Genomic DNA, 27660 nt, shown 5'->3' on the forward strand with positions numbered 1-27660 from the left:
TGTTGAAGTCTGCTTGGCTGTCCTCCAAGTCACTGATGCGCTTCTCTGATTCCTCTAGTCGATTCTCAAGCTCTGTGTTTCTGCTATTGGTTTTTGTTATCTCCTCCCTAAGCTCCTGTATTTCCCTTTGGTGTATGGCCTTTATCTCCTCTATCATTTAATCCTTCTTCTGTATGACTCCAAGCATCATTCTGAAATTTTCTTTCTGTGACAGCTCAATGTCTGCCTCTTCTATGTATGTTGTAATGTTCAGGATATCTTCTGCCATTGCCTTTTGTTTCTCTTGTTTTTTTTGTTGAGATGGTTGGGGCTGATGGCTGTTTGCGTGCATTGTTTTAGAGGGGCCAGGTGCCATTTTCCAGGGAGTCTAAGAGGACTGGCTCTCTCTAGGAGACTTGTAGGAATGCTTCTTCGAACTGCCTGCAGATAATTATTACTATGGGATTAACCTACCCCTTTATCTTCCTGTGGCTTCCCTACCAGGGGAGTTCCCCAGAAGGCTTGGTGGGTTGCCTGATTTGGTGTTGTGGAGGTTGGTCAGAGGTTCCTGCAACAGCTTGGAATGTTTATGAGTGTTGGACGAGCTGCCTTATGCCCCCAGGTACACAGGCAGGAATTCCCCGTTGAGAAGTGGGGCGGAGTATCCCCTGGAGGGGAAGCAGAGCTTTCCCTAGCCTCGGGCTACACAGGGTGAGGCTAGCTACACAGGGTGGGCCTAGCTACACAGGGTGGAGCTCACCTAGCTGGGTGTGGTACAGGCGTAAGTGCCCTAGGTTCCTGGAAGTGGTCTGGAGGTCAGCAGTGGAGTGTGAGAGAACAGGAAGGAAACAGAGGGGAAAGAAAAAAATTAAGAAGTAAGACTGTTTAGACTGTGCAGGGTGAGGGGCATATAGGGGAGAGAGGGAAAGAAGAGCAACTATGTAGCCGAGTCCCACTCCCCATCTGTGGAGCTGCAAGAGTTTACTCCCTACCCTGCGGCAGTGACAGCAAGCCGCAGTTGCCGCAGTTGAGCCAAGAAAAAGCCCCTACACATCCCTCAAAGACCATAGGGTGGGGGGCGGACAGAGAACAGAGATGTAAACAGAAGCAACAATGTAGCTGAACCCCGATTGCTGATCCCTGCTTGTGGAGTTGCAAGGGTTTAGTCCCCGCCCCGAGGTGGCGGTGGCAAGCTGTGGCTGTGCCGAGAAAAAGCTCCTGTGCAGACCTCCCAGACTGGGAGAACAGAGAGCAGCAATATAAACAAAACTACACTGTAGCTGAACCCCGATCCCTGCCTGTGGAGCTGCAAGGGTCCAGTTCCTGCCCTGAGGCTGGCGGGGGTAAACTGTGGTTGTGTTGAGACCAAATCCCCCTACAGGCTCCAAATGGTCCCTGCTCCGGCACAGACAGTGGCGGGGCCAAGGTCAAGCCCCATCTGGCTTCCACTGAGGTAAGCCAAAAGCCCCAAGCCCCTCAAAACCCCGTGGGTCTGTGCCTATTTATCTTTATGATGCTCCTCCTGCATTCCAGTTGTGTTAAAGTTCCCTCTAAGCAACTCTCCTGGGCTGGATTCTGCGGAGTCTCTCTGGTATGTCAAATTCATAATATTTATAGTACTCTATTCAAAGTTTCTTTATCCATTCTACTGACGAGTATGTGGGCTGTTTTCAGCTTCTTGCTATTGTGAACTGTACTGCAATGAACATGGTAGTGCATAAACCTGTTCCTGTCTCTTAATTCTTTGAGTTATATGCTCACTAGAGATATTGCTGGGTCATATCGGATTTCTATTCCCACTTCTTTTAGGTAGTGACATGCTACTTTCCACAATGTTTGTAGATATTTACAAGCCACCAGCAGTGTTTAAGAGTTCCAATCTCTCCACATCCTCTCCATCATTTATGTTTCCTGTTTGTTTTTTTAACTGAGCTATCATTGTGTGTATAAGGTGGTATACTTTCATTGTTTGGATTTGCATCTCTCAGATAACTAGTGATCATGAGCATTGTTTCATGTATTTATTGGACATTTGCCTGTCATTTTCAATGAATGTTCTGTTAGTGTCTTTTGCCAACTTTTTAATAGGGTCATTTGTTGTTTTCGTATTGAGGTGTTACAGAATCCTATTAATTTTGGTAATTAGACCCTTGTCCATTGTATCGTTGCTGAAGATTTCGCCTGCCACCCCTACTCCCCAATCTTTAGCTCTTGTTTTACTCTTTTGATGAAGTCTTTGATATGTATAGTGTTTTTCTCTTAATAGGCCCCAGTAATCTATTTTATCTTCTACTATGAATGCTTCCTTTATTATACTTGGTAGTCTGTGTATGCTTAAGTTTGTCCCAATGTTCTCATTGATGATACTTATAGCTCTGTGGCTTTTAATTTAGGTCGGTTTTGTACACGGGGAGAGGTATGGGTCCTGTTTCATTCTTCTGCATATGGAGATCCAAGTTTTTCAGCGCTATTTGTTGAAGAGGCCTTCCAGCCTCCAGTGCCCTATCCTATTTACTTTTTTTGTTTTTTGGTCCTTTGTTGAAAATCAGTTGTCTATAGATGGATGCATTTACATGTACGTTTTCTATTCTATTCTGTTGGTCTACATAACTATTATTGTACCAATACCAGAAAGCCTTATTTCTGTACCAGAGCTGATATTGCTGAAAACTAAACCCAGAGTCATATTGTAAAAGTTGCTAAATTATCAGACCCACTGAATTCCAAACCTCACATGGGATCCAATGTTAAAGTGAAGGGGATTGATTAAGAAGAATGGGATCCTGAAACTTGGAATTGGGAACATATGGGCAGATAATTGGAAAGATGTGTACATTGAGCTTCCTAAATTCCATCGAATCATTCCAGCCAATAGCACTTCCCCTCCAATCTGAAGAGATTACTCCACCTTTGTCTACTAGTTCACCATCAGTAAAACCATTATTGGTTCCATCCACAATTAATGAGGTTAAGTCAACTGTGCTTGCTCTTAGCACACCCAGGTTATCACCTGAGGCAGATGCCTTTGCATTGCTGAATATTCACAGAAAGCATTCCCACTGTCCAATATTGCTATATAGAAGTCCCAGCAAACCCCAAAAGGTAATGTCCGAATTGTGACCCAGGAAGAGGTGGGCTCCAAAGAACTGCTTGATTTTTCTTATATGTACAAACAGAAGCCTAGGGAATTTGGATGAGATTGACTGTAAAGGGCATGGTATAATGATGCAAGGAGCAGAAATTGGATCAGTGAATTTATTGATATTGGCCCACTTAACACAGATTCTTCAGTGTTTCAGTTCGAGATATTAGGAAAGGATCTAATTGTTTATTTGGTTGGTTCACTGAAGCATGGATTACACAATGGACTACAATAAAGCATGTTGAGCTACCAGACCTGCCTTGGTATGCTATAGAAGAAGGTATCCAAAAGCTAGGGCTTTTGACATGTTAGAGTGGATTTATCAGGATAGACCCATAGAGCCAAACATGGGTTTTCCTGTGGACACACTTTTTACCACACAATGAAGAACAAGTCTGTGAAGGGAGCCTCAGCTTCTTGAAAATTGCTCTGATTGCTATATTATGTAAGTCAAATTTGATAGTAGGAACTACCCTAGTTGAATTAAGCGATCAGACTGAAATGGGGCTGATCTCCCTACTCCACCCCGATGGCAGCACATACTCAACAAAGACAAGTTAGGTGTAGCTACTGTCATGGACAGCATAGTCAAAATAGTAATAAAGGCAGCCTGACTCATATGGACTTATGGTGTTGGCTACATTTATAAGTAGGGTATCCTTATGTGTTAGGCCAGGTTGACGAGAGAAACAAATTCATAGATACTCTTAGGTGTGTAAAAGATAACTTTATATATATATAAAGATAACTTTATATCAAAGAGTAATTGTATGTTAAGAACACATCCAAGTCCAGTCCAAATCAAGTGCTTAAGTCTGATATTAGCCCACATGTCCATTACCAGTCTATAAATTCATCTTCAGACTCATGCAGCACATGCAATGACACTGTATGCAGGAAGATCACAGGCCAGTGGGTGGAAAGTCTTGTGGATGCACTGGTGGTGGAAGCATCTCAGTTCTGGCTTGAGTCTCCATATGGCTCCTTCAATTCCAGGACTCTGGCTACATCAGTGTAGCTCCATGTGGCTTGTCAGCAGGAAGACGAAGCAGAGAGGGTGTGGCTTCCAGTGGGTTATTTATCTCCGCCATACCTTCAAATGAAGTCATCAATCTTCGATCTGAAGATTGACAGACTAAACTCCACCCGTTTGCAAGTTGTCAAAAGATTATGTAACTACCACACCCTAAGAGTGAAATATATGGAAACCCTACTAAATATTTACATAATATGTACAGATGGAAGAATTCTAGGTTAGGTCAACAATAGTCTTAAAGCACCAGAACAAAGAATCATGACTCCTCAATAAGTTCCCAGACCTTGGGGTCTTAAAGGCTTGAAGGTAATCAAGCGGCCATCTAGCTCAGAAGCAACAAAGCCCACATGGAAGAAGCACACCAGCCTATGCAACCACGAGGTGTCGAAGGGATCAGGTGTAAGGCATCATCAGAACAAAAAATCTTACCATAGTGAATGATGGGGGGAGTGCAGAGTGGAGATCCAAAGCACATTAGTAGGCCACTGGAGATCCCCTTGCAGAGGGGTCTCGGGGAGGAGATGAGATGAGCCAGTCAGGGTGCGATGTAACAATGATGAGAAATACAACCTTCCTCTAGTTCCTAAAGGTTTCCTCCCCGCTCCCACTACCATGACTCGAATTCTATCTTGCAAGACTGGCTAGACCAGAGGAGGTACACTGGTACAGATAGGAACTGAAAATACAGGGAATCCAGGACGGATGAGCCCTATAGGACCAGTGGTGTGAGTGACAAAACAGGGAGGGTAAAGGGAGAATGGGTAGGAAAGAGGGAACCGATTACATGGAACTGTGTGTGACCTCCTCCCTGGGGGACAGACAACCAAAAAGTGGATGAAGGGAGACGTCGGACAGGGCAAGATATGACAAAATACCCATTTATAAACTATCAAGGGCTCATGCGGGAGGGGGGAGCGGGGAGGGAGGGGAAAAATGAGGACCTAATGTCGGGGGTTTAAATGGAGAGAAAATGTTTTGAGAAATGATGTAGAAATGCGCTTTACACAATTGATGTGTGTATGGATTGGGATAACAGTTGTATGAGCCCCTAATAAAATGTTAAAAAATAAATAAATTAAAAGAAAAAAAAAAGTTCCCAGACTTGAGCTAATTTATAGAACCACAACTCCGTGAGTGAAGGAGTGGCCAGGTCCCCTTAGAGAAGGACCTCACTACACTGTCAAAAAATATATACAGTTAATATTTCTACCAGTCTTTCCCAAAGGGATCCTGCAGCATTTTATGAGTGACTGTTCATTAGGAAAAAGAAAATAAGGCATTTTAGAAAATACTGGACTCTGAATTACATTAATTCCAGGAGACCCAAAACATTGCTATGGCCCATCAGTCAGAATGGAGGCACATAGAGGTCACATTTTTATAATGGAGTCTTAATTTGTCTCACAATGGCTTCAGGGGCTCCCCAAACTTGTAGTGATTTCCCCAGTTCCAGCATGCCTGGAATAGACATAATCAGCAACTGGCAAAACTGCCGTATTAGATCTTATTCCTGTGAACTTGTACTTTTCAGATCTGGTTTCAAAGGGAGGAGTACTTCAACCTGGAGATGCAATATTGATTCCATTGAACTGGATGTTAACAATGTACCCCAGCTACTTTGGGCTCCTTATGTCCCTGGATTAACAGGCAAAGAAAGGAGTTACTATAGATTTGGACCCATCAAGCACTCTGGGAAGAGGCTGTCTGCTTGGGTGGTTGTGATTGATGCCAATTACCAAAGGGAAATCAGATTACTATATAATAGGAGTAAAGATTAATATGTATGGAATCTAGTAAATTCCTTAGGTCATCTCTTAGTACTCATGCTCTGAGATTAAATGGGAAAATACAGCAACCCAATTCTGACATGACTAATAATGACCCAGACTCTTCAGGAATGAAGTCTTGGGTCACACAACCAGGCAAAGAACCATGACCAGCTGAGGTGTTTGCTGAGGATAAATGGGAGAAGTTGGTTCTAAATACCAGCGATGACCATGTGATCAATTGCAGAAACAAGGACTATAATTGAGGAGTATTCCCTCCTCCTATGTTTGCTTCAAATATTCTTGTTTTGTTCACTTATAAAATATAAGATGTAAATAGGGTTACAGGATTTTGGTTGTACTCATGCTAGGTGTAAGTATGTGTAAGTGTGTTAGCTCAAGTATGATTTTATACTTGTCTTAATTTAGAATTTATATATGATGGAAGGAAATGTGAACAGTTGCAAAGTTGAAAAAGGGGTGGACTATTATAGTTAGGTTTGTGTCAACTTGGATAGACCAGAATTCTCAGTGGTTGGCAGTTTAGACCTTGTAATCCTCTATGAAAGTGATTCTCAACCTTCCTAATGCCACAGCCCTTTAATACAGTTCCTCACATTGTGGTGACCCCCCCAACCATAAAATAATTTTTGTTGCTACTTCATAACTGTCATTTTGCTATTATGAATCGGGCGGCCCCTGTGAAAGGGTCATTTAACCCTCAAAGGGGTCACAACCCACAGGTTGAGAACCACTGCTCTATGATGAGTTCTTTCCAAAGGCATGGCCTGCTATCAATATGAGTCTACTGTGGAAAAGCTTGTTTCCTTTTAGCTGGGTGTAGATCCTGCATCTGGCTGGTCTACCTCTAGTTATCTGAACTTGAGCCAGTGGCCTGCTATACTACCTGCTACTCCTAGGAGTCATCAGTAGCTTGCTATCTTATCTGTGGGCCTTGTATTTACTTGGCATCGTACCTAGCAAGAAGCCTACCATATTACCTGCTAATCCTGGGAATTATGAGCTTCCTGTTGACCATGGATTTATTCACCTGTGCAGCCAGAAGCCTCTCATCTGACCTGCCAATCTTGGGTTCATTAGCTCCTGCAAATATGTGAGAAATCTAATCTGTGGAATTAGAATTTACCTTCCTCTACAACTGTGTGAACCATTTCCTTGATGTAGTATTTCGCTTTAGAGTAGCAAAACATATATACAAATATATATAATCACTAGTTTTGCTTCTCTAGAGCATCCTATCTAAGATAATAACATACTTACATAATTGTTAAAAAAATTTTTGATTCTCTCAAACTGCCTTAAAATATACAGTGAAGTTAAAGATATCTGTAGGCACAGGTTTGTAATGATTTAGAGGGAATTTGAAAAGATTCTCTGAAATGTTTAAAGAAACAAAAAGAGCAAGCAAGGAAGGAAGAAAAGGTTTCAAGAGAAAGTATAAATGTAAACTTATATCTCCACATCCATCTTCTTTCAAAATCAAAGGTAAAGCCTCCAAAGGATTTGGGGGTTAAATTTACCTGAACATAATGAGCATTTGGTCTAAAATTTAACATGTGGGATTGTTGTTGTTGATTTCTTTTGTGGAAATGTTAGGTAGCTGATATATTTGTAGTAGTTGTGTCAGTAAGAAGGAAACTTGGATGTGTCCATTAGTACTGGTGATACTTCAATGAAAGGCTGAATGTTAATGGTATTCTTTCTAACTTTGAAGAAAAAAATTAAATTCTCTCAATTCTGTAATAACCTTACCATTGCTTTAAGTTCATATCTATAGTCTACAGCTTCAAGAAAAGAAGTTATTTGGGCTTCATATAATGCTCAGCAAAATGAAAAGAATATAATCAGAGAATTAGATTCCATAACCACCCTCTGTAACCTAACACACTCTAGAAATAAAACATGCATGTACTGTTCAAAGTATTGCACATGACCACTACAACATATCGAGAAAGAAGCCGTTTGGGGGAGAATGTAAGAAGGAGCATATTCTCACAATCTTTGTTCACAACATGCCAGCTCTGGACTTCATTTGCTCAATCTGCTGGATTCCCAGTTTCTTTCAAGCTTTTACTTCAAGGTAGCAGCACTTTCCAATACAATGGCACGTTAATCCCTCCATTTTGTCAGACTCCTATCTAGAGTCCAGCCATGGCTGTTCTTGGCAGGCAAACACATTGCTGTTTCCCTCCAGAGCATTATTTCCTGAAATAGTGTTCTCTGGCTGGCATGTGGATGAAGGCACGTTGCTAATCATACACAGGACTCCGTTCTGGTTGTTGGGGTATGCAAAATTGAAACTACCTTCTGATAAATGTCAGGTAGATTTTTTATTTACTTGACTTTGATCATTCTGGGAGTTTTGCCGTTGTTGGGAACACAGAGGTTCTTAATGAGCTAAGCCCTGGTTGTGAAGATTTTTCTTATTAATTTGCTGTTGATGTAATACCACTGGGGGTTGGGGGATCAAACATACATACACACACTGCTGTAGAACATGTGGTTCAGAGAGCCTTAGGCATTGTAAAAAGCCTCTTTTTCTGCATTGGCTAATTGAAGGGAAGGACCTCAAGCAGGGCTTCTTCATTTGTGTTCAGAGTTCAGGGTTGTTTTGTTTTGTTTTTTAATAATTTTATTGGGGGCTCGTACAATCTATACATCCATCCATTGGGTCAAGCACATTTGTACATTTGTTGCCATCATCATTCTCAAAATATTTGCTTTCCACTTGGGCTCTTGGAATCAACTCCTCATTTTTCCCCTCACTCCCTGGTCCCCCCTCCCTCATGAACCCTTGATAATTTATAAATTATCATTTTTTTATCATATCTTACACTGCGCGATGTCTCCCTTCACCTACTTTACTGTTGTCCATCCCCAGGGAAGAGATTATATGTAGATCCTTGTAATCGGTTTCCCCTTTATACCCCACCCTCCCTCCACCCTCCCGGTATCACCACTTTCACCAGTGGCCCTGAAGGGATCATCTGTCCTGGATTCCCTGTGTTTCCAGTCCTTATCTGCACCAGTGTCCAACCTCTGGTCTAGCCAGGTTTGTAAGGTAGAATTGGGAGAGTTTAGGTTTTTAAATAGCCTCAACTTTTAAGAATATTATTACTATTCTTCCATAACATGCTGTATGTATTTAAAATTTTAGTTCAAATATTAGCATGCTATGACTAATTTATTTGTTTATTTGTTCACTCAATCAACAAATATTTATGAGGTTCCTTAATGGAATATAAAGTGTAGTCCTTGTCTCCAGTAGCTCATCCGCTAGATGGGGGGCTGGAAGCAGGTAAGATGTCTCAGTGTAGGCTAGAGCCCAGTACCACAGCAGATGAGTTCATCTTGCTGTGTTCTTTCATTTGTCTAGGAGTGGCCGATGAGCTGTTGTCAAGTGCTTCACACAAACTTTAGTGACCCAGCAAGCCGACCTGGGGTCACTCTTCTTTTCTGAAGAATTCATTTGGTTAGGTTTCTTTATTTGTTTAACAGAGGGAGTAAGAAACAGGTTTTATCATTTTATCCTTTAAAAAATATGCAACATAAAGGACGTTCACATTTAACCAAACTAGCAGTGTTCATGTTTTTATAACTAATGGTATTTACTATGAATTTTTATCTGAATACTTAGAACTTTTCAAAATATGAAGTGCTTGACAAATAAAAATTTAAACAAGAAACATCTCCAGATTTACAGTGACCGCCATAAGACAAAAGCCACTCACGTTCATGCATTTTTTCATCTTTTATTTTCTCATTACTGATAATAACAAATTTGTAAGGGCTTAAGGTGGCACAGGGAGCCCTGCTGGCATAGTGTTTACACATTGGGCTACGATCTGAAAGGTTAGCAGTTTAAAATCACCAGCTGCTCTGTGGGAGAAAGATGGGGCATTCCACTCCTACGAAGAGTTACCATCTGAGAAACACTCGGGCAGTTCTACCCTGTACTATAGGGTTGCTGTGGGTTGGCATGGACTCAATGGCAGTGAGTTTGGTTTGGTTTGGAAGTGGCCCAGTGGGTTAACTATTGGGCTGGTAACCTCAAGGGCTGTGGTTCAAACTCACCAATTGCTCTTTGCAGGCAGCGGGCGCGGCAGGGATGAGCTTGGTTAATTGGTTCTGTATAAACATGTACAGCCTTAGCTGCTTTGTATTAGGAAGCAGTTCTGCTCTGTCCAGCAGAGTCAGTAGAAATAAGAATCGACTTTAGGACAGTGGTTTTTTTAAGGGCTATTCCTAAGTATCCCTGGTGGCACAGTTGTTAAAGCACTCATCTGCTAGCCAAAAGATCAGAGGTTTGAATTTATCAGGTTCTCTGTAGGGGAAGGTAGTCTGCTTCTGGGAAGATTTACAGTCTTGAAAACCCTACCGGCAGACTCAGTGTTGAGGGGTCGTTATGAGTCAGAATTGACTCATCAACAATAGGTCTGGTTTGGGTTTTAGTGAGGGTTATTCTGTTTTGAAAAGGAAATAGTGTGATATCATTGTGAAGCAGCATGAGTTAGGACTAAAATTAGCTGGCTTTGTGGATGTATCAGAGAGAATGAGAAAGAGCCACCTAGACTTTCCCAGAGCCCTCTTGTAACCAACCGTCCAAGCTGCAGCCTGCTGTTACTAATCATGGAAACAGGCACATACCATCTTAATCTACACACACACACACACACACACACACCAAAAAATCCAGGATATTGGGATAAGACACCAAAATGCAGTTCCTTTGTCCTCACCACCAGCTGAATTTTGCTTCTCTAACAATTCTACCTCTTAACAGGTAGAACTACCAAGATTTTCTCCCCAAGTGAAAAGATTCCCTTATTGATCTGTCTCCTTCAGTGAACTGGGTTATTTGGTGCATGGTCTTAGAATATTTTTAATAGGCACAGAAACTGCCCTTTAGGAGTTTCTACTCTTAGGCATGTAATCAGTAAATACAGTAAAATGATGAAAACTTAAGGTTGTAAGAGGGTTGAGTATACTGACCTAATGCAGTGTGCTGGGCGAAGCAAGGAAGTGGGACCATTTGAATAATGACTTTGAGGCAGAAGTCTGAGGCTCAGGCTTAGGAGTTTAATTTACTGGCCATCATTACTCTGGCAACCCTTCTGAGCTTGCCACTCCTACCAGAATAATCAGAAATGGTTATTTTTTTAGTAGGTTAACAGGATATGTATCTCCAGCTAGTTAAGGGTGTGATGGCTTCTCTCAGCTCAGAAGCCTGGTTTGTGACACACCAGCAAGGAGGCACATTGCTATCTGTGGGTTGTGGGGAGCCCACTCACATCCCTTCACCTGTGTTCCTGTTTATATTAGCAACTGTAGCTGCTTACATTAGGGGTCCACATTAGGTGTCTGTAGAAAGACTGCAGTAAACTCCAGCCTCTCTGAGTTTCTGAGAAGCCACCACCTACTCCCCTAGGACCTGGAAAGAGATAACAAGCACAGTTACTTAACATTTTTCCTCTGGACTTTTATCTTTTGGATGGCATTGAGGGTAACCATAGCTCTTGTTTGGCCTCAAGCTCTATATTGAATTTTTTTAAATTACTTTTGAGCAATAACTCTTTCCCTGGTTGCTCAACCAGTCATACAAGTTGAGACTTCTGTCTCTTTGATAATAGCTGCTCTGGGAGAATAGATGAAAAATAATAAGTCAGATAGTTTATGAGTATTGAGATCCCTTCCATTCAGAAATGTAAATAAAATAACCAGCATGAGCAATCAGCTTATGTCAGATTCCATGGGTTTATGTTACATAGGGAAATTATAGTGCAACCTGAAACATGCTTCTTCATGAATTCATAGTGGTGTCACAGCTGAATGTAAACCCTTGAGCTTTTCTTTTGTGGAGGGTTTCAGAAATCACCTTTTATACACTTCCTAGAAGAGGGGGAGCAGCTCCGAGGATACCACAATGCTCTCACTGGTAAGGAGCTGCCTCCCTCCCAGCATCAAACAGTGCCAGGCAGAAGTAAACTATCACAATACTTTTTTATATAGATTACATGTTAGAATAATGTCCTCCATATAGTTTATTAAGTAAAAGATAGTATGAAAATTGAAAAAAATTGTACCAGGTAAGTAAAACAGAAACCCAGCGTACTGCTCACTTTTTGGCAGCTTCCTCAGTGTTCATTAAAAAACACTCAGTGCCACACTGAGGGAGACCCACAATCCCACTGTTCTGCTTTTGAAGGTGGCACCCAGAAAGTACTGTGGAAGAACAAGGCTGCCCTGGTGGCTTTTGTCCTCATAGGTCAGGAAGTGACTGACGCCTGTAAGATAGCTCTGGTTACCTTCAGCAATTGCAGAAAACGAGAGAGCAAATGGCTCATGAAATCAGAATTTGTCTCCTGCCTCTGACTGCTGCTCCAAGGAACATAAGAATTATCTCGTTATTCATTTGCAAACTGGTTTTACAGTCCCTAAAACTCTTTGACATATGGCATGGGGGCAAATCTGCTACAAAAGATCTCTCTAAAGTGTTAAAGAACAGCTTGAAGACTAAGATGTACTTGACCTCAACCATGGTCTTTTCAGTTGTCTCTTATGTATGTGAAAGTTGAATAAAGAAGACTGAATAACTGATGCCTTTCTATTATGTTGTTGGCAATGAATATCAAATATACCATGAGTTGCCGGAAGAACCAACACATCTGTTTTGGAACAAGTACAGCTGGACTGCTCCTTGGAAGCAACGATGGTGAGACTTCAACTCTCCTACTTGGGCCTGGAGGGACTCCTAGTCCAAGAGGAGGGACATCAGTGTTTGAAAGAGCATTGCCACGGTGGCTGCAACAATGGACCTAATTGGTTCATTTTGTTGTCCATGAGCTCACTCTGAGTCAGAACCAACCCAAGGGCCCTGACTACACCGTCTCACTGTGGTTAGCTACAAAGACCAATATGCCAAGTAGAGATCAGTCAGGCTTTGTGGTTAGGAATAAGGGAAGGCATCATATATTTGCTATTTTAAATCATTCCTTTTTCACATTCTGATTTCTTCAGGGGTTGGCTTGATTCCATTGAGGGTTTTTGTGCTTACACCTTCTGACTGCTGGTGACCCCATGTGTTGTCAAGTAGAACTGGGTGCTCCATAAGGTTTTCAAGATTGTGACTTGTTTGGATGCAGTTCACCAGGCCTTTCTTCCAAGATGCCTCTAACTGGGTTTGAATTACCAGCCTTTCTGTTAGTACTCAAACACCTGTTTATACTACATAAGGACTCTTTTGGACTATAGGTGTCCATAATGCATTTCAGGTCTGGATAGGATGTTTGAGATCTCTTTGCTCTGTCTCCAATGATCAGGGGCTGTGTATTAACATCTTGGTGGACTTTATATCATGTACAGACTTCAGCTGTATACTAGGGGCATGTGAGGCACTAGTCCGTGGAGAAGGACATCAGGTTTAGGAGAGGATTGCCAGTGGCTCCAACAAAGTAATAATTTATAGTACACAGTACACAGACCTCGCTTAGTCTCTGTATCGGTACCAGATGGACTCACTGGGGGGTCTTGGTGTTTGTGGCCATAGATCAGGGTATGGCTGATAGGAGACTGTTGAACCATTGGACAGTCACATATACTGTCACCTTGCCTTATTTATGCCCTGATCTCAGCATTCAAATTTCTCTCTATTCCCTGTGTATATAATGTCCTTGCTTGAAATGCTTTTTATATTGCTTATACATTCTTGCCTTAAGTTTCAGCATATAACCAATTCCTTCTATTTAGAATCCCTTCCCAAGACTGCCCATACCAGTCCATGTCTTGTCTCTTAAACCCAACTTGAGCATCACCTCCTCTATCTGATTCCTTTCTCCTGAGATGGCTCAGTACATTCCAGGCCACTGCTTCCTCTGCCTTGTTTCTCTGTAAATGTTGCTTCCACGTACTGTCACCCACAAACATCATGATTCTCCTCCTTCTTCTCTGCTGGTTACACACACACATTCTGAAAGCCTGCTGATGGCCTTTCCAGTTTCCCCAGAGTTCTAGTCTACCTTCTGTTCCCTTCCCTTTTACTGCTTAAGTTACATTCCTGGAGAAGCAAGGTGCATGTTCAGGACTTGGCCTTCACTTCAGCATGTGTGTGGCTGCATGCTGACTAGAGTTTTCCAATTAGGAAGCATTTAACCCTTAGGTTTGACTTCATTTATGCATTCTACGCTGCCACTTTCAAGAATCAGACCTGGGAGAGAGGCCTGGGAGCAGGGGAATTTTTACTGGATGTCAAGGGAACTGCCCCTTCCCATTTATAGCAGGCCTGTGCAGCCGCTGGCAGCAGCAGCAGCTCACTGGCCCTTCCCTGCTCTGCCTCTTTTCCAGGACTCAGGGTTAGTTTAAGGAAAAGCCTCTTGCTAGAAGCCATGACCTTCTGCTTTTATCCCCTCCATCTGGTGTGCAGCCTCCTGGGCCATGTTGCTATGCAGGAGGTGAGCAATGGAATTCTTTGGATGATGACTTCGGAGCCCACATGCGGGGACGGTGGGGGTGGGAAGCTGTGAGAGCCAAGATGGATGGACCAAAAAAGGAAGGTTTGGTCTGGGAGAAACCGGCCTGTAGGTGGACTGTTTTTAGGAGGTGTTCTTCCCCAAAGCACATGCAGGGGCCCCGATCAGGGAGCTGGAGTATCCCAGGTCTGTGACTGATGAACACGGTGTTCCTGCAACCTTCCCTGCTGCCTGCCCAGTCGGGGTGCCAGAGGGGGATAGGTAGGGCTTATGCTGTCTAATGGAATGCATTCCAGGATTGAACAGGGAAGGGTTCCCTTTGCACACATCACCTCTCAGAGCTGTTTTTTCTCACTGTCTTGTGCCTAAACAGAGGCCCAGGTTTGGGCTGGGGCTGGGAGGAGGAGGGGTGGAGAGCAGCCAGAGTGCTGGAGCAAGTGAAAGCTGTGGGTGTCTCTGCGGGGAATTCTCTCTGGCCTTGGTGGAAATGAAACAGGACCACTCACTTGTCTCAGCAAGTGGTCCCAGGACCTTTATTTTACTAGGCTAGGAAGTAGGCCGATGGCCCCACATGAGAACTGACTCCTGTTCCTCACTTTCCTAACCCAAAGGTTGACAACAAAAAGAGGAAGACTTCAAAGGCAATGTAATACGCATACTTTAAAAGCTCTAAACCTTATGATTTCTGCTCATGGCTTCTCATGACTCTTCTGCCTGTCAGCACGTGATAGCACTTTAAAAAACCAAACAAAACTAGGTGACATTATAAATGTTTAATGTAAATCTGAAGGAAACAGAGAGTAGAAAGGATCCAGAGCTTACATGTAGCCGGTGTTGCCAAGCGATCACATGATGCTGGTGGTGGTGGCGGTGGTGGCTGAGACAGCACAGGAGGATTTGTTGCTCGGGCCAGAGAAGGCCTACCTAGCCTTCCCCTTTTGCACATTGGGTTCAGTTACTCTCTTGTGGCTGTCCCAGCACTCCTACTGGGCTTGAATATTTTGTACTTCTGTTCCCTGACACTGGGCATCCTGGCTCTTTGAAGAGAACACAGGATTGGAAGTCAGAAGGCCCGGTGCAGCACAGGATCCCAGACAAATCACTGTACCTCTCTGAATGGTGTCTGTCAAAGGAGAAGAATCCCTCCCTCACAGGGCAGTAGGGAGCATCATAACGTTCAGGCAGTTTGTAAACCAAAGAGCTTGTCATAAGCATCATTGTTACTCTTCAGGAAGCCCCACCGCACAAGTTGTCCTGATGTAGAATAACTGTCTTCCTTACCCTAGCCTGTCTGTTTGGTCAGACCCACTTACAGGGGAGTGTGGTCACAAACTTACTAGATTGCAGCAACGTTGGTCAAGGCAAGGAATGCCTTTGTCCAGTTGGCCCATCCATAGACTCAAGACAGAAGTGGAAGTAAGCAGACTCAATTTTTTTTAAATCAAGCTAGTTCAGAAATAGGGGATTAAAGGGGAAGGTGGCTTGCCTTTCTTGCATTCATAATGAGCAGTACATCTTAAATAAATGAGGCCCTCACTGCCATCGAGTCAATGCTGACTCATCGCAACCCTGTAGATAGATAGACCCTATGATGAATTTCAGCTCAGAGAGAATTTCAGCCCAGAATGGGAAGTGGGAGAGTGAGCTTATGAATCCTCTCTTCTGTACCTCTGACCCCACTGGCTAGTGCCTGCAGCCTGCCCACAACCCAGACAGAGTAGCAAGTCCTGGGACAAGCTCAGTCTGGTGTGGCAACTGTGACGACACATCTCCCCCCACCCCCAACCCCCGTCAGTGCCTTTCTCAGGGTCTTCCTTGGCACTCAAAGCTACATTTGCTAACCTAGGAAGTGGTGGAAATTACAATCCAGTCTTGTAGAGCGGCAGGTTTGCTCATTCTACCTGGTGCCACCATCACATCCCCGTCTCCCAGAGTGAGCCAGTCAAGCCAGCGTACAGGCTCTCAGCCACTCTGGAGGGTGGCACGTCCCCTCTGTCCTCTTCTCTCCATGCCTTCCTTTCATCTTTGCCTTCTCCATTCCTAAATGTTGACATAACGTTCCTTGGTTTGGGGGCCAGTTTTGTATGATTTTTCTAAGGCAAATTTTAGTGAAATCTAGCTGCTTTTTAAAAATGGTTGCCAGTGAGAGGCCGTGTGTGTCTATAAGTGTGCACCCTATATGTATCCCAGGGAGGCATGCAGGCGCACATGGAAAGAGAGCATCTCTTTGTTTTCCCACACTGCTTCAAAGATGCCCACCCACCCCATCCCCAAAAGCAGCAGGCAGTTCCCACGTGGAGGGTGGGGGCAGAGGCCTCCGCCAAGGCCATCAATAACCAGGTGTAAGCTACAGGTTTCTGTGTAATGTGAAGCTCTCCCGTATTTCATTTCTGCACCCAGGGGGCGGCTCTGCAGGATTGCTTACGGAGAGCTCTGTGTCTGGCACCTCTCTCCACAAGGTCCAGGCGCCCAGGGTCCCACCGACCTGCCCAGGAATGCATCGCATTGTTCTCTGGTGCTGTCATTTGGCTGGGCTGCCGGCCTCTTGGCCTCCAGGGGATGGGAAACTCTCTCTCCCAGGCATCCTCCCTTTTCCCCAGCTAGAATGGGCTCTGTGACCACTGAGGGCATTTAAATAAAAACCTCAGGAAGGATGAGGGGAGAAATCCTGATGATCTGTCTTCCATTAAGCCACAAAAAAACTCATGTCTTGAATGGTCCTGGGAATTTGGCAAGGGCCTCCCTTCGTAATGCTCTTGCTGAGGGAGGGGAGCAGGGGAGATGGAAGCGCGGCAGCAGCACTCAGCAGTCAACTCTGCAAGACTCGGGCAGCCAGGCCAGCAAAGTGTGCTTCTCTTCCTTCATCGGAAGGCCCCCACTTCATTTCTCCAGCATCACATTAAGCACACACATGGATGAATGCTGCTATTCAGGAGCCGGCTGGCATCCTTACTTTGACTAAAGAGAACTGTCCAGCTGAAGTCTGTGAAGCTGAGGCACCTCAGTTATGTGCCTTCTCCAGAAGATTCTAAGCTCCACGTTCTGTACGACATGCTACCTAAAGAGTGTGCGAACACAGGAGGAACAGCAGACAGGAGGGAGGAGAGGGGAGAGGCTGACAGGCATTGGCTCTGAGGGGCAGGCCTCCATTGCGTAGAGGGTCTAAGGAACTGGAGAGATTAGCAGGCGAGTACAGAAGTAGCAGCAGAACTAAATAGAGCGCAGACTGCACCAAATAAAGTTCTCGTTTTGTTGCCTGTTCTAAATAAATTCGTTTCTGTTTGTATATTGCAGAGTGGACGCCAGTTGTCTAAAGCCAATCGGAATGCAGAGGCAAGCGAAGGACTCGGAAGATAAATGAATTGCTTGGCCATCGTTCTGTCTCGGGGCCACAGAGCCTCTGCAGTGGGGCCCAGATGGACCGCCTTTCTCCTGTTAGCCACCTCGCTTACCAAACTTCCCACCCTCTGGACAGCTTGTTCTTCTCTTAACAATTTAAAGGACATTGCCAAACTTGGGTCTTTGTGAGCAAGAATGGGAGCCCAAGGAAAAGCCGAGCAGTGTGAGGCACAGAAGAGGCCCACTTCCTTCCACGGGATGAGACCCACACAGCCCAGAAGCAATCACAGAACACAGGTCGAGTCAGGCTGACTTCCTGTGGAAAGCCTGTGTCTTCAGTGAGCGGTAGTGAGCTGTGTATTTTTATAGGAGCAGGAGATGCCGGGCATCTGAGGCTCTTCCCAGTGACTTGGCATACGAAGTAACACCTCATTAAGGCCTGTTTTGAGTGCAGACGGAGTGAGAGCCTCATAGCCCCACCACCCTAAATCTCAGCTCCTTTTAATTCCAGCTCAAGATGTGAGAAACTCTTCTCTTCTCTTCCCGCCCCAGGCTCCCCTCCCCAATGCTACCATGGGCTCATCAGTTATCCAGTTGACTCCACTACTATGCAGGGGAGACATTCCCCCAGCCTGACTCACTCAGTCCCCTTTCTCCACAGGAATCCCCTCACCACAGACCACAAGAGCCCTGACTAGCTCATGTTTTGTGTTAATGGATGTGAAATTGGAGCAAACCCCCTCACCAACAGAAAAACCACCTTAAACTCTCCCACACAGGTCTCAACAGGTTACACAAATATTAGTCCTATCATCCAAATAAATCTGCCCCTGTGGCTCAGAGCTGGAGCTCCCCCGTCCTCCGGCTGCCTGTGCAAAGTGAAGCTGCTCCACAGACATGTGAGGACCCCTGGGGAAAGGGAAAGGAAAGTGGGGCCTATATGCAGAACTTCTTCTACAGACAGCCTTCAGTGCCTTATCGCCCGGAGCTGACGGTTCCTGGTGAGATCAGGCTGCACCAGGCCTTAGGGGCTTAGGTGGAAGGATCCTTGGACTGTAGTTCGGGCCTAAGTGAAACTCAATGCAGTGCTAAGCCCTTTCTCTCATTTAACAGATGAGAAAACAAAGGCTCAGAATTTAGCTTGTTTAAAATATTAAAAAACATGAAATGGCACCACCAGGTCTGTCTTAAGTACAAAGCTCTGGACCACTCTGCTCCTTTTTAAGATCAGCAGGCAAGAGACAAGCACTGCCGAAGACACACAAAGATACAGAGATCCAGGTTTGGGGGACTCTACATTCTAGCCTCTGGCTTACTAAGCCGGCCACCTCCTCCCCTGCAAACCCAGATAAGCAGTGGGTAGAAGGAACCCCACCACTACGTGGGTCCAGAGTGGAGTGGACATTAAAAAACTTGGAGAGTCATTAGATAAAGATTTGTTGAATAAACAGGGGAAGGCTGTTCACCACTTTGACCACACGCCCCGGATCTCCTCCTCTAGAGCGCCACGGCCTCCTCTCCCAAAGACTCCCTGCCGCCGAGCCCCTTGCCTCCCTGGGCACACAAGTGCCTCCGGTGGGCCCGTGCACCCACTCCCACCCTCCATGAGTCTCAGAGCTTTCCCACAGTGTTTTCCAAACCTGGCCGGTCACCAGACTCGCCCATGAAAAGTAAAAAAAATAAAGATCCCAGGGCCTACCAAATTCCTACCTCCCAGGGCATTCTAATGACCGGTTAGCTGGAGAACCACAGCATGCTGCCTCGTGTTGGAACAGGCAGCAAGTGAGCAAAGGGGGCAGTGCTGTCCGATACAGGTTGGAAAGGATTGGAAAAGAATGTGTTTTTGTGCAGTTATATAATTATTTCCCCTATAAAACACAACGGTTCATAAACATGAGCATGTGAATGCAACTTGTCCATGGTGGCCCATGCTGTCTAGCAGCCCCAAGCTCTTGCTAAAGGCCGAGTGTCACAGCCTAAGAGGTCCTTCCATGGTAAGGGGCATTCTGCGAGAACTGATTCCAGGGAAAGTACATATGGCTTCACCTCTGTCCCATCTACCCTCAGCCAGGTAGGAACACAAAGCCCCTCTCTCCTTCCTCTCTTACACACAAGGTGTCAGGAAGCCAGGCAAGGACAAGGAGGACTAAGCCTCAACCACCAGGTGCTTTAGTGCAACACATCACTCTGAAGACCCCTACTTTGTCCAGTCTCCCTCCTAACCTCCAGAGACCTGACATCCTGTCAACTCGTTCCCAGGGCTAAGGAGTCAGCCAGGCCCCCAGAGTCTCTCTGGACCCCTCCCCAAGTCCTTCAGTAGAAGCTGTGGCAGCCCAGGGTTGAGGGGGGAGGATGGTGAGCATGCAGGGATCTGGTGCTTTGGTTGGCGTCAGAAGGTTTGGAGTGGAGAGACTAGGGAGGTGTCCGAGTGCTCAGGTCTGGTCCAGCCACTCTGCCTTCTTGGGGGCCTTGCACGTGTGGATGTCCACCGCGTTCCTGCACTCCTTGCACCGCACAGCGCAGCACCAGTGGAATTTGCACTCACACTGGGTGACACGGGTGACTCGCGTTGTGTCGTACCCTCGGCCACAGCACATGATTTCACAGCCGTCTGTCCCTTTAGATGACTTGCTGCAGACACGGCCCGCAGTGCCTAGGGAACCTGGGTTGGGATAGAGAGGGAGTGAGTTACCTCCTACGTCAGTGTCCCTGGACTTCCTTACACACCGCCTCAGGAGAAAGCCGTCAAGAATCCCTTTCCCTGAAAGCCTGCCCTCCAGCCAGGGTGACCAGATCCTCCCTGCCCTCTGCACCAGGCTTGTCTCTTCCCTCCGCTACCTAGCCTCCCCTAAAGCCACTGACTCCACCAGCTCTTGCCTCTGCCAAGACACAGCTCCATGGCCTCTTCAAAGTCTGGAAACCACGGCTGTGAACTGGTTCTCCCTGGTGCATTTGTGGCCAAAGAAGTGAGCCAGAAGGCACCCGCCTTTGTAAAAGGTGGGGGACCAGAGTAATGGCAACCAGACAGGAAAAATTAACTGCTTTCAACTTCATCTCCTTATTAGAAAACAAGGGCATAGCAGTGAAATGTGGAACAGCGGCACCCCACTCAAAGACGGCGGCTGCTCGCGCTCTCCACAGTCCCAGCAATAACCCGCTTTGCTGCTTCAGGCTCCGGAATGGGCTTCGCTTCACCTCTTCTGAGTCTCCCACCGCAGGGCTTCAAACTCATACTTTCCCCTCGTTCTGGTTGTTCCACTTCATTTAAAAATCCTTTTCACTGTGGGTCAGTTCCAATTGTGCTTCATCGATCATGACTGAAGCAATTCAAAGTGACACGTAGCCTGGCTTGAAACATTCATCATTGTTAAAGTGAGGTTTCTCTACTTTTGTATGCTTCCGTAATAGAAAGTTAAAAACAAAACACCCTAACCTATAATTTCTCTCTTCCAAGAAGTCTTGCCACACTCTCCTCCTGCTCCCGGGTGTGTTTCTGACCGTAGTTTACATTTTGTTAAGTTGCACTACACAGGGAAGCTTGCAGTCATTCAAAGCACTGGCCCAGACGACAGATTGCCTGGGTTCAAATCCTAGTTCAGCCACTTATTAGCTGTGTGATTGACCAAGTTAACTAATCTCCTGGGCCTTAGTTTTTTCATCTGAAGATGGGCACAATGGCTCCTAACTCCGCACTGTGAGAGCCACATTACCCTGTAGCCTGTTAGGTACTAAGGTGAACGGATGAGCGTGTCTGACTTCCTGGCAGCATATCCCTAAGGAAGGAAAAGGGATTCCCTGGCTCTCCCTCATGGTGGGGACTCTCGAGGGGCAGGGGTGCAGTTGGTCCTCTTCCAGAGAGAGCTCAGGACCTCATTATGCTTGGCTTCCGTGAGAAGAGATGCTGCCCAGATCCTAGATCCCAGAATTTTGAAAGGGTGGCATGACTAGCCTAGGAGTTTTAAGAAGGGGACTAAATGAACTGATTTCAACAGCAGTCTCTACTGCTAGAATATGGTAAGAAAATGTTAGAAATTCCATAAGTACTGTCTCATCACCTTCATTACTTAATATGAGTGTTTTATAATGCATATATTAGTATACTAGAACAGATATACATATATATATTAGAGATACACAAATTATTTTAATGATAGAGGAATATGTAATCCAAAACATGAGGGGAACCAAAGCTCTAGTGTGTAGTCTGACTATTGTGACTTGCCCTCAAGTCCCTTTCCACTGCCCGCCTGGTTGTGACCGTCCGAGAACCAGATTGCCAGGCTGCTCGCTCTGCAGCACTGCTGGGCATGTGGGCACCACCATCCTTTAGGGTAGCAGGCAAACCACCACTGGGCCACCAGGGTTCTTTGGAGGATGGTGAGGCATGTTACATGTGTCATTCCCCTAACTCCAAGGGCCTGGGCTTACGTCCTGTGTACCCCTCCCACACGCTGGAGTTGTACTGTCCAGCAGGGCAGCCAGTAGCATATGTGAGTCAGACAAAGTGAATTGTAATGTAAAATCTAGTTCTTCAGTTGCGCTAGCCAGATTTCAAGTAATCAATAATCACGTGACTAGTGGCTATCACATAGATCACATTTTTATCATCGCAGACTGTTCAACTGGACAGTGTCATGGAGGAGGGAATTCCTGGCTCCACACTCCCTCCTGAGGATATCTGCCCCCTTTGAATTTCAGGCTCTCCTTTGGATTTGTGAGAAAAACAGACACACGATGCTTCTTCCCTTCTAACTCCAAAGCTCCTTCCCTGAAGGGGTGTTTTAGCCTCATAGGCTAAAAGTGGGTGAAGCGCTTGGCGGTTAACAGTGAGGTTGGCAGTTCAAACCCTCCAACTGCTACATGGGGAAAAATGAGGCAGCTGGCTAGGAGCAGCTCAACTCTTGTTCTGTAGGGTCACTGTGCATTGGGATCCAGGCAAGGGCAATGCGTTTGGTCTGGGCTTTAGCACCAGCTAGCGCCTCAGGTGTTCGGGAATTAAACCACTTGGCAGGAAATCACTAGTAGATTGTGAAAGTCCCTGCCACCCCTCAAACTTTATATATACTCCTAACACCCTGCAAAGTACACAAACGACTTTGTTACTGGGTGGAGCCCCAACCTATTTCTGAGCCCAGTTTTGCTCCAAGCCGCTTTCCTCTCCAGGAATGACAGGGATGGGGGAAAACAAACAGTACTGCAGGCAGCTGGGGCATCTAGATCCCCCTCACCTAACGCAGCTGCTGAATGTGATCCCAAAGACAGGAACCAGGGAAAGAGCATTTCTAGTTTAACCTGTCTGAACCCGAACTCTGGGTCAGGAGGGGACGCCTACACCCTCAGGAGAATACCAGGTCACCTTCCAGCATCCCCAGGAATGCCCCGTCAATATGCAGAGAAGGAAAGGGACCATTGGCTCTGCTCTTCATTGGTTGACCTTGGATGGGAGGATCCCTTCTCTGCGTTCCCAAGTCCCATTTCAGACTCTTCTATGGCAAGTCAGTAAGCAGGGCCTTTCTGAGGTCATTCCCGGTCTGTCCCCAACCCATCTCTCTCGCTCGAATCACCCTTACCTGAGACCCTCATCCAGTCCCACTGAGTGGCTCTCTCCTCCTGGAATCGATCATGTACTTCCCCACAGACCACACTGCTAGCCACAGAACCCCCACTTTAAGGAGCAGCTTCAATTCCACATTGCCAAATGAACTTGTGTTGATTTCCCAGTCTCTAGTGATTTTCTCGATGGATCTACCTCACACTTTTAAAGCTCCATTGTAAAGAGCCAGCTGCTTAGGACGACACTCACTGAATAGTGCCTGCTATATACCAGGTGCTGGGGACAGTTAGGATTGCCGCTGCCTCAAGGAGCTGAATGACCACTCCTTGCTGCTCGGGCAGCACTGGGCCTGGCAGACTGAGGGACAGATTGCCACGTCAGGACCCGTTTCTTCTCATTCCATCCCCTCTCCCAACTCCTGACTGAATAGACCACGATGAGCCAGGGGGCCTGCACCAAGGGCTGGGCTCCCTGTCCCTGCCTGCCCTCCTGACTCACCTGCAGTCTTGTCCAAGACACAGTAGTCGGGGGAGTTGTCAAAGTAGACAAGGTCAGTGCGGGTGGCACGCCGGTAGCCCTGGCGGGCTGCTGTGAAGTTGGCGCCATCCTGGGTGGCCGTCACCTGCACTGCCCCATCATAGCGCCGTCGCAGGTAATCCCCCGTGCGGCGGAAGTCTGAGAGGGCGCGCCAGCAGGTTCGCAGTGTACAGGAGCCACTGACCCCGTGGCACTTACACTCCAGCTTCAAGAACCTGCGCACAGCCTGCGGGTGGGGGGACATGGAGAGGCAGCCAGTCAGCACAACGGCGACTGCCCAACTGCTCTGAAGTCAGCCTGACATGGCCCTGGCTGACCGCGGGTGCTTGGTCCCTGGCCTGTCAGACCCCACCTGCTCTGCTCACATTCCAGAACCTCTTCCTCCAGAAACCTGCCTGGACAGCCCTGCTTTCCCTTTCTCGGCAGCCTGTCTGAACGTCAAGGCCACAGGATGCTGCTCAAGGTCTCTCCCTGTGTTTGCGATCCATCCTCGGAGAACAGCGGGCACCATGCCTGCTGTGTAGTATGCCCGTTCCAGCTTAGCACCAGGCCTCTCTGTGCTTCTCCAATGCCAGTGAACTGACGAGAAGAAACTGGAGCCCTCCTCAGTCCTGGCGGAAAGCTCTTTGCCTTAGCACCTCCTCCTGCATGTCTATGCCGACGCAGTACCTGTTGAACCTCTGCCGGCCCAAGTCACCTTGTGTTTCATGCCCTGTCCAGCACACACTGGGGCTTTTGGAACGTTCCAGATGCTCCCAGCTCTTCCACCATCCACATGTAATTCACAGCCACACACACAGACCCCTGGTACAGCATGAGCGTGCACACACTGACGTGAGTACTGACCGTGCGGCCACAGCGGTTGTTATGTAAGTTCATCAGGGCCCGGGCATCCTTAAGCCTCTTCTCCTTGGCATCCACAAAGGCCTTCGCAAAGCGGATACCATAGTGAATGTTGTCACTGCAGCCACCCCAGTCAAAGTCCCCACGCTGGTCACGGTGCCGGCCACGGGTGTAGGGGTCACAGCTGCACACACTCAGTTCTCCCTGGCTGCAGGCCCGGGTGATGGCGTGGACCACCCCAGCTGACGAGATGGCGTACACAAATGCTGCCTCCCGGCTGCCTGGATGAACAGGGAGGGACAGCTGCGCTTCAGGAAGAGGCCGGTGCGTAGCCCGTGGCCCCTTTTTCGGCCCACACAACCTCCTCTCTCCCCCTTGAGCCACCTCCACCACTTCTTTCCTTACAGTGCGTCCCAGCACTCCTCAGAGGGTCAGGCCTCTCCCCCTCTGCCCTCACTGGTCCCCTCTACTTCTGTTAAGTCTGACCTCTCAGGCTGACCTGTCAGCTTCTTCCCTACCAAACTCCTGGGTCCATTTCCCCGGTGCCCCAGGGCCAACTCTGGCTCAGCAAGCCCCCGCAGGTCGCATTTCAGGCCTTTTCAGACCCACTCTCTGCTGGACAGTTCCCAGGTCAGCCCTCCTGCTCCTGGGAACTGATGAATCTTGCCCCCCCCCCCCAATGCCCAGCTCTCGCTCTTCTCCTAGCTTACTGTCTGCTGAGCTGGGGCCAGACCACTGACGCGCCACATATTTACATATCACCTTTCTGTTTATCCCTTGGTCCCATTACTGGAGTGCTGGGGTGAGGGTGGTGATGGTGGGGTCAGGGAGGAGCATCCATTCCTAGTGCACAGCCTCCTGGTGTGCGGAGGCAGGGGAGGGAGGCAGACTGAGGCGCTAGAGCCAGCCTTGCCTGTGCGCCACTCACTCTGCCTACATGCCTCTCTCGGCTGTTTCGTAGCCTCTAACCCACAGTTGGTACCCTAGGTATGAAGTAGCCGTGTGTGTGGGTGTGTGTGTGTGTGTGTCCTGCCAACCCTCCCCACCCCCCAGCCTAAGCCCCCAAGCATAAGAGGCCAGGATCCGGGGCGCTGGAAGAGGCTCCTACTTCTGAGCATGACCCGTCCAAAGACGGTGTGATCGCGGTCCAGCGTGGAGCAGTTCCATCGGTGGTGGCGGAACTGGTGCTGGCACTCACGGATCCATTCGCGGGCACCCGCGCCCACTGAGCGCATGATGTCTGGGTAACGCTGGCACAGCTGCCGCTGTCGGCTCACCAGACCTGGGATATTGTCACAGATCACTCGGGCTCCCAGCGCCCCGATGTACCTGCAAGGACGAGACGGCCCTGTCAGATCAGATCACTGGGCCTTCTTTCTGCATCAGCCAAGGGGAAGCCTGATTTCCAGACCCACTGTGACTCCATTCCCTGCCCCTCCCACCCCCACACACGCTCCCTGGGGCTGCTGGGTAGAACCATTCCCCACAAGCTCTGGTGAAATAGCTACGCAGCTGCAGAGATGGTCATTGAGTGGTCTGCCGCCATCACCAGGTCTCCGGCTCAGAGCCAAAGTGACACACACTCCCAGGAAGCAGGCCAGGCATGCAGCACACCCACAGAAGCCGTGGGCATGTCACACAAACCCGCTGCCTGTTTGCTTAATAAACATTAAGGGCCTCATGGAAAAATAAGCTAAGAAAATGAGGGTCTGGGCCACCCTTTTACACTGAAGCCAGGAGATGGCATGTCCTGCGTGGTCAGTCCATGAAGACATGGTTTGGGGCAGGGGAGGGGGTTGAGGTAGGGAGGGACCAGTGCAGAGACCTCGTGAGCAATTTGGAGACATGTTTACAACCGCAGTGTGACCCAGGCCGCTAAGACCCCTCAATCCCACTCCTGAGGTCTGGGGAAGAAGACCCCGCCCCATACCTCTGTGTCCAGGCCCCTGAGACTTTTTCCTAAGCCGTGGATTTATGAGCAGCATCCTGCCACAACGGGCTCAAATATAACCGCTGCGAACAAGGCACAGGACCGTGGTTTGTTCCCTTGTGCAGAGGGTCGCTATGAGTTGGAACCGACTCGAAGGCAGCGAACAGTGAAGCAACGTCAACCGATAGGACACACTGTCCCATGAGACCCTGCCAGGGCAGAGCACGGTTTCCAGTGGGAAGCCAATGGCGAGGGGAAGGCAGCAGCGGGGCAACTGCCCCCAAACACCAGTTCCTGACCCACCCAGTGTCAGTGTGCGTTGGGGCAGGCGATGGAAAGACAGGCAGGCTGTTAGAAGCAGCCTCGAATTCTCAAGCCCCTTGCGGTCACTCTGGCCTGCCCACCATAGCCTAGGGAAGAAAATTCTGGGGAGAAAGCAAGCTCTTGTGAGGTCACCAAAGAAGATCTGGCCCAGTCACCTACTTCCAGCTCAAAAGCCCAGCCCCACCCTCCCTCCCCGTCCAGCTCTCCAAGCCCAGTCTCTTCCTGGGCCCAGGGGAGCTCTCTGTTCTCCGGCCCAGAGCACAGCACAGCCCAAGGACAGCCTCTACCCTTCTTCTGAGCAGGTGGGGGCCCGGAAGGGCAGTTGCTGTGACAGACAGGAAAGATTCTATCAGAGCTATGAATGAACCTGTGGTTTGGGAACGGCCCCCAAGCAGGCCTAGAAGTGGGTGAGGCGAAACGGGGATTGTCAGTGAAAGGAGGGGGAAGCCAGACACTGCCCTGGGGCCCCCATGCACACACACACCCGCCACACCCGCCCTCCACCCCCCCCATTCCCACAGCAGCCCTTACCCACAGGCCAGGTCACCGCTGGTGACACCAACTCAAACAAACACAAGGAGGGCTGATGCTTGCCTCTTGGGGAACACAGCAGGGCTGATGGGGCCCATCTGTTCCGGGGGAGGGGGAGAGGGCTGGCCTTCAGCTAACAAATCCCATGGAATCAGCGTCCCCAGCACTGTCCATCAGGGCCACAGCTTCCAGG

At 47.6% G+C, this 27660-nt stretch overlaps 2 protein-coding genes across 5 annotated transcripts in view; one reads left to right on the top strand and one right to left on the bottom strand.

Annotated features, from left to right (window-relative positions):
• Positions 1-19568, top strand: part of ST7L (suppression of tumorigenicity 7 like) — a 156627-nt gene extending 137059 nt beyond the window's left edge. For all 3 annotated transcript variants that reach the window (XM_004699174.2, XM_045291855.1, XM_045291856.1), the window contains one exon: positions 17704-19568. In XM_004699174.2, coding sequence (XP_004699231.2) covers positions 17704-17766 — 63 coding nt within the window. In that variant the 3' untranslated portion in view covers positions 17767-19568. The remainder of the gene's footprint in view (positions 1-17703) is intronic.
• Positions 15168-27660, bottom strand: part of WNT2B (Wnt family member 2B) — a 17477-nt gene continuing 4984 nt past the window's right edge. The window contains exons 1-5 of one of the 2 annotated variants that reach the window (XM_045291858.1): positions 27468-27533; positions 25791-26011; positions 24686-24963; positions 23801-24065; positions 15168-20410 (exon numbers count right to left, since the gene is read on the bottom strand). In XM_045291858.1, coding sequence (XP_045147793.1) covers positions 20181-20410; positions 23801-24065; positions 24686-24963; positions 25791-25917 — 900 coding nt within the window. In that variant the 5' untranslated portion in view covers positions 25918-26011; positions 27468-27533 and the 3' untranslated portion in view covers positions 15168-20180. Of the gene's footprint in view, positions 20411-23800; positions 24066-24685; positions 24964-25790; positions 26012-27467; positions 27534-27660 lie in introns of those variants that run through there. The other variant, XM_004699177.2, reaches the window with a different exon arrangement.

This window comes from Echinops telfairi, unplaced genomic scaffold (genome assembly GCF_000313985.2).
Source record: "Echinops telfairi isolate 266 unplaced genomic scaffold, ASM31398v2 ScPeMD7_443;HRSCAF=831, whole genome shotgun sequence".
Classification (NCBI taxonomy): Eukaryota; Metazoa; Chordata; class Mammalia; order Afrosoricida; family Tenrecidae; genus Echinops; species Echinops telfairi.